General features: G+C 35.7%; 1 protein-coding gene across 1 annotated transcript in view; it reads left to right on the forward strand.

The window, feature by feature from the left end:
- Positions 1-7,642, forward strand: part of ADGRA3 (adhesion G protein-coupled receptor A3) — a 143,697-nt gene extending 136,055 nt beyond the window's left edge. Inside the window, exons 17-19 of the mRNA XM_036763375.1 lie at positions 1,653-1,798; positions 5,816-5,911; positions 6,076-7,642. Of these exons, the coding sequence (XP_036619270.1) occupies positions 1,653-1,798; positions 5,816-5,911; positions 6,076-7,318 (1,485 nt within the window). The 3' untranslated portion in view covers positions 7,319-7,642. The remainder of the gene's footprint in view (positions 1-1,652; positions 1,799-5,815; positions 5,912-6,075) is intronic.
- The last annotated feature ends 4,179 nt before the right edge of the window (positions 7,643-11,821 follow it).

The raw sequence follows: 11,821 nt of genomic DNA on the forward strand, positions 1-11,821 counted from the left end.
CGTGATCTCTGAGATCCCTATAAGTCTTTGAACATGTAGTCGAGTTGCTATGTTATCAAAACTCTGAAATAACCACTGCACTCAGAGTATCTTTCGGATCTCAATTTTTGCGACACATTTAACCACCATTTTAAAGAACCACCCTATCAAATTTTGACATGTCTTAAAATTGCCCGCTATTAAAAAAATTCCATATTATGAAATCCATTGAAATTAAACAAGATTTTTTCTTTTCTAAAATTTTTTCTTTTCTAAAAAATTCTGATTTTTTAGATTTGCTTTAAAAAACTTTAATAATACCATAGGAAATATTCAGTACTTTGAAATCTTAAAAACTAGGGAAGTATTTTCCCTCATTTTAGGAATAGGGAAGGAGATAACTATCCAAGTATTTCAAAATGAATACATGAATATTATTTTCAAATCACATCATTATGGATATATGGTATATTTCACGTTGGCTCTATTCTTAGAAAGCTTATATAAACAATATCAAATTTTAGACATCAAGATTTGTTTCAGTTTCTTTAGACTGGAGTAGTTATTATTGGTATATGTGAACTGAGACTTACTCCACTCTACACATCATCTGGAGTCAATGTGATATTCTAGTGCTTAGGACAGAGACTAACTGTTTTAAACGACAATGCTTGTTAAACACTCATTTTGTTCAAGGGTACTAGGAACCGTTCAAAAGTAAATAATGCTTATTTTCCTAAAATAAACTTTAGTGCTTGAATTTCTATTTCTTACTGATAGCAAAAATCCCAAAATAATAGAGAGACTACTCATTTTTTTTTATTGTTGTACTGAAATTTTACTGTCTCAGGAAAATTGATGTTTTTTAAATCAATGAGCCATCTCCTGGGAATAGGAAGTTTCTTTCCATGTAGGAATTTTCTTTAAAATAAAACTGAAGTTAGGAAATAGAAAAAGCAAGCAACAAGCACTCCTTCAAGGAAACTTGAACATTTTATTTTCTGTCTAATTTCCCCATCATAGATGAATTTTTAAACTTGAGAATACATTTTAAAAAATTATTTCAGCCCACAGAAATTTTTAGCCCTCTCGGAACCAGTGATAAGTATGAGTTACGGGACACACTATCATTAATAGAGAATGTTATTACTGAATTTCAACAGTTAATCTCCTGTAGTAATGCTGTATATTACAACATTGATTGGTATTTTGACCTATTCCCAACTTAGTTTATTAAACATATGGGTAATTGGCACTGTTAGCACATCAAAGGATTGATTTTTATGTAGTATATTAACATACAGATAATTATTAGAAGTTAATATCATTTTTGTTCTTCTTGAAGCTAGTTCTTGAAATTTGTTTAACTTTTTTGATCTGCTAAAGTTCCCATAATGAGAACAACACTCCGTGTGTGTGTGCGTGCGCGCGCGCGCGTGTGTGTGTGTGTGTGTATACACATATATAAAGAGAGTGTAAATAAATGATTAGCTTAGAAATTGCTTAGAGAAACAAGCTTGACTATATGAATGGAGTGATCCATTTGCTGATGTTTAATTAGTTGCATGTCTGAATTAAATGAGGGTGTCAATAAACATAAACTGTTGTTGAAAGTGTAAAAATTTTAAATGATTTTTGAAGGCTAATATGCTATTCTTACCTTGTTCCTCTAGGTTGGAATAATTCTCCATTACTCTACACTTGCCACAGTACTATGGGTGGGAGTGACAGCTAGAAATATCTATAAACAAGTCACTAAAAAGGCTAAGAGATGTCAGGATCCTGATGAGCCTCCACCTCCTCCAAGACCCATGCTCAGGTATAAGATACCTTAATTTAATAGATTTTGGCAACATCCTTTCAAAAGTTCATTTACTATAAGTAACATTTAAATTGTTAATACAGTAGTGATGAATCATAATAGCATTTAAAATTTTTGTGCTATTGTTTATGACTTATAAGCCAGCCTGTTATATTTCAACCTGAATTTGTCTCTGTTTAAAAGAAAATAGGTTTTGACTTATGCTTAGTCTATTTCCTCTATCATTTAAAGATTGTGAGTATTCAGCTATGTTATATTAGTAGCAAATTGTAAAGACCTACTGTATGTGAAAATCTATTGGTGTTTTTCAATCATTCAATTAATAAACATGTTTTAAGCACCCACTACATGCCAGACACTGTTATACTAAGTGTTGGGGATACAAAAAGAGACAAAAGATTCCTGCCGTCAAGGAGCTTACAATCCAATGGAAGAGACAACATGCAAATAATTATATACAAAGCAAGCTATATATGAGACAAATAGGAATAATTAACAGGGGAAAAGTACTGGAATTAAGAAGGGTTGGCAAAGGCTTCCTATAGAAGGTGAGATTTTAGTTAGGACTTAAAGGGAGCCAGAGAGGTCAGTAGTGTTGGAGCAGAGGAGGAAGAGCATTCCAGGTATGGAGGACAGCCAAAGAAATTACCCAGAGCCAAAAGATGGAGCGTAAGAAAGGTAGGAGGGGTGTAGGTCGTGAGGAGCTCTGAATGCCAAACAGAACATTTTGTATTTGGTGCTTGAGATGATAAAAAGCCACTGGAGTTTTTTGAAAGGGGGGAAGAATTGGTGACATGTTCAGGCCTTCCCTTTACGAAAATAACTGAAATGTCTGAGTGGAAGACACTTGGAGTGGAGAGGAACAGACCCAGCAGCGGGTGATGGTGTTTCACTCATTGATATGTTGTTGTTGTAAACACTTCCATCGCTGGAACAGATCGGTTATTTAGTAGATCATCATTGGTAGTTTGTGGCTCTGGCTGAAAAGTGCATCGCCCTGGTGCCGTAGCCTGATGAGCTTCTCAGAATCTAGACTGTTCCTTAGTTGTTAGACACACCATATCTGAGGAAAGACGTCCTTGAAGCCTTGCCAGCTGGAAAGGATGTACCAGAGCTTGCTGTTCTGCTTCTGGGAACCAGGGCTGCCTCTGTGTCACCAGGAGACGTTGGTAAAATAACAGCATTAATAACTGACATGTATATGGCACTTCAAGGTTTGCAAAGCACTTTACAAAGATTAATTCGTTTGAGTCTCACAACCACCCTGGGAGGTAGGTATTATTAACCTCATTTTACCGATGAGGAATCTCAGGCAGATAGCTATTAAGTGACTTGTTCAGGACCACATGGTAAAGTATGTCAGGTCTTCTTCTTCAATCTAGACCCAGTACCCTATCTAGTGCCCAGTGCATGACCTAGCTTATAATTTGGCACATATTAATTTTATATGTATAGTCATTGTATGCTGATGGTCCTTAATCCCATACTCTGAAGATATGTTAGTTATTTCATTGGTTTGAGTGCAGATTGTAACCCTTCTATGCCTATACCTTAATAATAAATGGTGTTTGTGAATTCCTGTGGCCAAATGCTTTTCTCATGGGGTTGTCAACATTCTGATGATGAGACTGCTTGAATTTAAGTAGATTGATCTAGCACCCATCAGTGTCCCTTGCATATAGTGGTAGACTCTTAATAATTCATTGAATTGGGTTGATGACAGACATGTAAGCCAATACTGTGGCAGGTGCTTAAAAAGCATTTCCACTTTTGCCAGAGTTTATCCTATGTTGGCATCATCTTTAAGAATCTCAGATCACCCTCATGCCATGATGAGATAGTAAGACTTTGATAGAATTACTTTAGATGGACATTTTTAGTTAATATGGACTGAAATTAGTATTGCTTTTACATAGCTTGTCCAATCTTTTCTTGCATCAAGGAAGAACTGTATAGAGATAGAAGTTACTCTGACATCTGCATTAACATTTCTTTTTTATACTGGGATTCATTTAGGGATGCAGGTGACCGGGTTTCTATTTCTCCAGGTAACTACTGTGGTCCATTTGGTCTAGAAGCAGAGATATCCATCCTCTCCTTTCTCTAGCATGCTGGGCTAATTTAAATCCTCTGCTGAAGTCTGGCTGCCTCTTTCTTGTGTTGAGCACTTAATAAAATGTGTGTAGATGCTAGGTAGTTGTGTTAGTGGAAGGGGTACAGTTTCTCTGGTCAGTGGGATAGCAGAATTTTACTTCTGCCTTTCAACCCAGCCCCTACTCTCTGTCCAGTGCTTGGGAATAGGCTTAAGTCCTTGTCAGAAGGACTTTAAGAACCTCTAGGATTTCCTTAATAATAATGAATATGGTGACATATGTCCGATATCATTTCATATGTTACCTACCAGAACTACCATAAGTCCTTAAAGTTTTTGTTACACTAGGTTTTTTTCATAATTTTTTTCATAATTCATCAATAAAATTGAATCTCAACCATCTTTCCCAATGGCATTCCTATATAAATATAAATAAATTTTTAAAATGTGTAAATTTAATTCTTCTCTGGAGCCTACTGTATTCCTGGGTAATTCTTTGTTGATCTATCTTATATATAGCAAATCATGTCTACTAGCATTTATTAAGCACCTACTGTGTACCACACAGTACTGAGTGCTAGGAATCAAGGGGCCAAAAAGAGTCCCTGCCCTCAAGGAGCTCATAGTTTAATAAGGAGGACAACAGAGCAACATTTATGGATAGACAAAATATATACAAGATGAACTGGAGATAATCTTTGAAGGAAGGCACTAGCACTTAAATCCTGAAGGTGAGATTTTTAGCTGGGACTTGAAGGAAGCCATAAGATAAGAAAGCATAGAAGTCTAGGCATGGGGAACAAAAAGAGAATAATTCATTGGGGACATGGAATGTCTTTTGTGAGGAACAGCAAGAAGGTCAACATCACTAGATCTAGGAGTTTGTGGAGGGGAATAAGGGAAGACAGAAATGGAGAGCCAGTTGTGAAGGGCTTTAAAAGCCTTACAAAAGATTTTTATATTTGATCCTGGAGGTAATAGGGAGCCACTGGAATTTATTGAATGAGGATGCCACATTGTGAGATCTGTGTTTTCAAAAGATCATTTTGACAGCTTAGTAGAGGATCACCTCGAATGAGGAGAGACTTGAGGCTGGCGTGAAGTGCTGAAGGCCTGTGGTGGCATGTAAAGATAGCGAGGCTGCCGCTTTTAGAGCTCCTTTATCCCTCCTCAGACCCTGAAGTGACATAGACTTAGGAATTAGTGGCATATTCTCTTTCTGGCCTTGCTGGGGCCCTAATAAGTTCTAAAAATTCCTTCAATAAATACCCTTGGATATTAAGTTTTATGCCTGGACTTTCTCTTTCCTTTCCTCCGTGGATACTTTTACCACAAAGTTACTCATTTGGAGACATACCTTCTACCACATGTAGGAACTAAAATGGGTAGGAGATCTTGATCAATATGCCTTTTCATTTGAAGTGGGGAAAAATCTTGTGGACTCAAAAATAATATTAATTCAAGTTCCAAATGTAATATGAAATAATAGGATGAATGGATGGTTTATCCACTATTTAAGAATTCTACCTTATTTGTCCACAAGGTGGCAGAACCTGATCAGTTTTATTCATCCTTAAAACCCAAGCAGACTATTCTTTTGTCAGTTATTTCAATTTGCTTATACTAGCCCCCAAATAAGTTGGTTTTCTGATGTGATTATGTTATTGGAGAAAGAGATAGTGTAATATTCTAAATATATATGGTAATATGGCTCCCATGGCATTTTAGTGATATTTCTTTTTACTGCTCTAGAGAGAATAACATTTCTCAATTGAAATAGAATAAGGTATGTTGGAGAGCCATTGAGTGTATGCCCAGGGTACTCTGGAGGTGAGAGACTGAGAAAGTGGAATGTCATGGGAAATTATCCCTCTAGGAGCATCAGAAGAATGACTAATGCCCTTTTTTCATACTTATTCTAGATTTTACCTTATTGGTGGTGGTATCCCTATCATTGTATGTGGAATAACAGCAGCAGCTAACATCAAGAACTATGGCAGCAGGCCGAATGCACCATAGTGAGTACCTGTAAAAAATACTTGTGTTCCGTGTAAATTGAAGTGATTTTTTGGGAAGGATTTCCACAAGCACTAATATACATTTCAACCCTTTTAAAACTAATTTGTGAAAATTTGTGCTCTCTGAGAATATCCATCTTGATCTGTTTTATGTTCTTTTTTAGTTGCTGGATGGCTTGGGAACCTAGCATAGGTGCCTTTTATGGACCTGCCAGCTTTATCATTTTCATAAACTGCATGTATTTTCTGAGCATATTTATCCAGTTGAAACGACACCCTGAACGCAAATTTGAACTTAAAGAGCCAGCTGAGGAACAGCAAAGATTGGCAACCAGTGAACATGGAGAAGTAAATCATCAGGATTCGATGTCATTATCATTGGTCTCCACATCAGCATTGGAAAATGAGCACACTTTTCATTCTCAGCTTTTAGGAGCCAGTCTTACTCTGCTTTTATATGTTGCTTTGTGGATTTTGGGAGCCTTGTCTGTTTCTTTATATTACCCTTTGGACTTGGTTTTTAGTTGTTTTTTTGGAGCCACATGTTTAAGTCTTAGTGCTTTTGTCATGATGCATCATTGTGTTAATAGAGAAGATGTTAGACTTGCTTGGATTGCCACATGTTGTCCTGGAAGGAGTGCATACTCAGTGCAAGTCAACATTCAGCCTTCTGGTTCTATTGGGACTAATGGAGAAGCTCCTAAATGTACTAATAGCAGTGCAGAATCTTCCTGCACAAATAAAAGTGCATCAAGTCTAAAAAATTCTTCACAAGGCTGTAAACTGACAAATTTACAGGCTGCTGCAGCCCAGTGCCATAGTAATGCTCTCCCACTGAATACTGTTCCTCAGCTTGATAACAGTCTAACTGAACACTCAGTAGACAATGATATTAAAATGCATGTGGCCCCAGTAGAAGTTCAGTTTCGAACAAATGGACACCCAAGTCGACATCATAAAAACAGGAGTAAAGGACATCGTGCGAGCAGACTTACAGTCCTGAGAGAATATGCCTATGATGTCCCTACCAGTGTGGAAGGAAGTGTGCAAAACGGCTTACCTAAGAGTCGACCAGGCAATAATGAAGGACATTCAAGGAGTAGAAGAGCTTATTTAGCTTACCGTGAGAGGCAGTATAACCAGCCTCAACAAGATAGCAGTGATGCATGTAGCACACTTCCCAAAAGCAGCAGAAATTTTGAAAAGCCTGTTGCTACCAGTAACAAAAAGGATGTATTAAGAAAGCCTATAGTAGTTGAACTTGAGAGCCAACAAAAGTCATATGGCCTAAATTTGGCTATCCAAAATGGACCACTTAAAAGCAGTGGACAGGATGGACCATTGCTGAGTACAGACAGCACTGGCAATATTAGGACTGGATTATGGAAGCATGAAACTACTGTGTAGCATTGCTCTGCTTCGGTGATATAAGTTTATAAGAACTGTGATAGACATTCCTTTAATCTATAAACATTTTTTTAAAAAAACTGTTTACAGGCACCTTAGGGTGGAGAAGAGAATTTGTGAATAAAACTTTTATAATTTTGGATGATACTTATAAATGTTTTTACTTTAAAAATGTTGTTCTTCTGTGAATTTTATTTTTTTAGCATTGTTTTATTTGGCAAGGCAGAACAGGACATTTTGTAAATCTGATTCGCAACTTCTTGACATAATGTCTATATCTTATTTCAAGTCTGTATTTAAGTAATAAATAGTGCTTGGTTTTTTTTCCTGTTGTTTCAATTATTATATTTTTATATTTCAGAATATACTATCATCCTTATTGTAAAAATTTAGACAGTTGATATTTTTAGAAGATTTTCAGCAGAAAAAATTGCACATAAGTAAAAAGTTGGTCTGTAAAATGGTTTATGCTATGACTTTCACATTTGAATCAGATATATTTGTTGAGAATCTTTTAAAAATTTGTTGACTTTAGGAAAAGCAATTTAAGCTTAGTAAAATATTTTCCTTTCTGGTATAGTAATACTCTGTGATTTGATTTGATTTTTTTCATTTATTTTGCTGTGTCACCTTGGTTGATTCATTGCTTCTGATGCTTTGTGATTAACTGGTTCTTAGGTGATATTCTGTTCATATTTTATTATATAGTTAAACTGATGGTCCCATCACATAAATTATTCCCTAAGAATCAATTAGCAGTCATCTTTTAGGGGAGACACTTACTTATGGTAACTTTAATACTGGCCTGCAATAATAATTCTGAATAGATAAGGCGGTACTTATAACTCAGTATGTTCTGTTTGTTTCCCTGTTCAATACAGCAGAGAATCTGGGATCTAAAAGGCACAACTGTTCAGTGGGCACATATCTATTCTGGAGTGTTCTCTTAGGGTTTTCATGGACTTCCTGAGGATAGGTTGCACAAAGAATAAATGGGAATTTATTTGCAAAACCAATTCCACCTGCCTCGCTCCTTTGGTCGTTTAGTTCCTTTTGAAATTGAAGAGGGTAACCTCGCATCATGAAAGACTGGCAGAGATCAAAGTTCATCATGATCATAAAGCATGCCAAAATACAGGCTTTGGGCATAGATTAGGGTGTCCCAGCAACCCAACATCTAGAACATGAAAGAGTTAATTTATCTGCTATAATTGCTTCTCATTGATTAAAATATACACACAGAATCAGATTCATGGTGGAGGAGAAAGAAAAGCCAGATATACTATACCTTAGTTTTTCAATTTTCAGAGGGTTAAGAAAAAGGTAGGTAGTTCTCCCCAGACTAAATTTTTAGTGTGGGAAGTCAGCCCAGGTAAGATCTCAAGGATTAAATTTTGAAGATTAAAAAAAGAAACAGTCATCCCAAATACAGTGCCATAGAAAGGTCACTGTCTTTGGAATCAGGGTTCCATCTCTTGTTATTTACTGTCTATATACAAGCCATATAACCTCTCTGGGCCTCAGTATTTTTCACCAATTGGATGAGAGCAGATAGATTGCTTCAGAAGTCCCTTAGAGCTTTAAATTTATGCTCTTGGGAGGAAGGGGGAATTGTTTAAACATTATTGTGGCTGCACAGGGAACTCATTAACTAACTTAGTTTTAAAGAACATGTACAGCAGACGGAAGCAGGAGGGTAATTGAAGATGAATAAAAAGTGTAGCTAAGAACAGGGTCAAGATCAAGGAAGGTTCAGCATAAGTTGAGGCGTTTAAGAATGCTAGAACAATAAAAAGAGGATTTTTTAAAAGCTATATTCAAGAAGAGAAGAAGTTCAAAGATTGGATGGAACTACTAGTTGGGTAATTGGGACAACAGATGGTACGATGAAGGAAAACTATTGAGCTCTTACTTTGCTTCTGTTTTCTCTGCCAAGGAGAATGAATTTTGGACTAGAAAGGATAGCACAAAAGTAGTTAATAGGGATGTGGTAGTTAAGGAAGAGAATAGTAATGGCCATTCATGTGTTCAAGCTATGAAGCTTAGATCCATTATGTCCCAGTTTTGAAGTTATGATTGCTTATCTGTGATCTTGGAAGTATCATGGAGATTTAAGTGAGGTACCTCAAGAATCAGTGGTAGATATCCCAAGTTCCAAAAAAGGTTGTAGGTCAATGTCTATAATTACTTAACAAACTTCAAGAACATATTTAGGGGATGGCTAATGAACATTTAAAAAGGAACCACTGATAATCGATTCACTAAAACTAACTTTAAGAGTAGGTCATCTACAACTAACCTCATTTCCTTTATTGCCAAGGTTATTTGATTGATAGATCAGGGGAATGTTGTAGATAGTCTGCTTCGATGAAGCATTTGACAAAAATCTCTTGCATATACCTGTGAATAAGATGAAAAAGTGTAGACTAGACAGTAATGGAGGTACGTTTCACAATTAGTAGAGTGCTTGGACATAGTCTCCAATCTATAATGTAATGCTGCTTCAGTGTCAAACTTGGATCTCCACTGGAATGCTCTTGGTGGTTTACTATATGCTGCTTTGCATTTTTTGACTTAGATAAAACTTACCAAATTTGAAGATGATACAGTAAATTAGGATCCAAAATTATTTCATCTGGCTAAATGTTGGGCTGAATCCAAATCAAAATTTAATAGGGATGAAAGTAAAGGTTTACACTTAAGTTCAAAAGTTCACTTCCAAAAATACAAGATGGAGAGACACATAACTAGATGTCAGTTTGTCAGAGATTCTGTGGTTCTGTGTACTGAAAGCTTCATGTAAATCGACTGTTGGCTCAAAAAGTTAACTTGACCTCAGGCTTCATTAAAAGATATTGTTCCAGATGAGGGAGTTCCACTATATTCTCAATTAGACCACTTCTTCAGTATTTTGAATAATGAAAATGCCAAATTTCTTAATGGATGTTGATAAGGTAGAGAACATCTAGAATAGTGCTTTCCAATTTTTCTTTAATTGCTTACCACTTTCATTAAAAATTTAATGCGAAGATATATGTAGCAGATGTATCATATTCCGTGCCATCTTGGCGAGGGAGGGAGGAGAAGAAAATCTGAAACTCAAAAACATGCAGAACTGAGTGCTGTAAACTAAAAATAAAAAAATTTTAAAAAATTTTATTGAGCATATGTCCCCAGCATATATACTTATATATAAATTATATGATTTCATATAATTATTCCCACTAAAATATTGTTAATAATGATTTTAGGAAAAGCAATGGAATTGACTTTTATTTTTTATTTTTCAACATTCATTTTTTTGAATTTTGAATTTTCCTTGCCTTTTGCCCCCTAGCACCCATTGAGAAGGCAACCAATGTTATAGCCATTAATACATGTGAACTCAAACAAAACATTTTGATATTAGCCATGTCGCAAGAAAAATAAGAAAAAATAGTTAAAAAATGATTCAATCTGCACTCAGAGTTTATCAGTTCTCTTTGTACATAGATAGCATTTTTCATCATGAGTTCTTTGGAACTGTCATGGATCATTGTATTGATCAAAATAGCTAAGTCTTTTACAGTTGGTTGTTGTTACTATAACTTGCTATGTACAGTATTCTGGTTCTTCTCACTTCACTTTGCATCAGTTCGTATAGGTCTTTCCAAGTTTTTCTGAAATCCTCCTACTCATCATTTCTTATAGAGCAATAGTATCTCATCACAATCGTTTACCAAAACTTGTTCAGCCATTCCCTAGTTCATAAGTATCCCCTCAATTTTCAATTCTTTGCCACCACAAAAAGAGAAGGTATAAATATTTCATTTTTCTTTGATCTCTTTGGGATAAAGACTTAGTAGTGGTATTACTGGATCAAAGAGTATGCACATTGTTATAGTGCTTTGGGAACAGTTTAACATTGTTCTTCAGAATGGGTGGACCAGTTGGACCAAAAGCACCTTAGTAACCTTATTTTTCCATATCCCCTCCAGTATGTCATTTTCCTTTTCTGTCATGTTAGCTAATCTGATAGGTGTAAGATGGTAACTGTTGTTTTAGTTTGTTTTTCTCCAATTATTAGCAATTTAGGGCATTTTGATATGACTGTAGATAGCTTTGATTTCTTCTGAAAACTGCCTTTAGTATCTTTTGACTTTATCAATTAGGAAGTGACTCTTTTTCCCCCTAATAAATTTGGCTCAGTTCCCTACGTATTTGAGAAACGAGACCTTTATCAAAGAAAATTGATGTTAATTTTTTCCCCTGGTTTCCTGCATTGTGTCTGGTTTGGCTATATTTGTTCCATGTATGCAAAACTTTCTTAATCAGAATTATCCATTTTGTCTCCCATGATCTCTATCTCTTGCTTAGTAATAAATTCTTCCCTTATCTGTAGATCTGACAAGTGTTTTGCCCATGCTCCCCTAATTTGCTTATAATATCACATTTTATGTTTAAGTCATACCCATTTTTACCTTATCTTGCTATATAGTGAGGTATTGTCAATACCTAATTTCT

Source organism: Trichosurus vulpecula, chromosome 6 (genome assembly GCF_011100635.1).
Source record: "Trichosurus vulpecula isolate mTriVul1 chromosome 6, mTriVul1.pri, whole genome shotgun sequence".
NCBI classification, from domain to species: Eukaryota; Metazoa; Chordata; class Mammalia; order Diprotodontia; family Phalangeridae; genus Trichosurus; species Trichosurus vulpecula.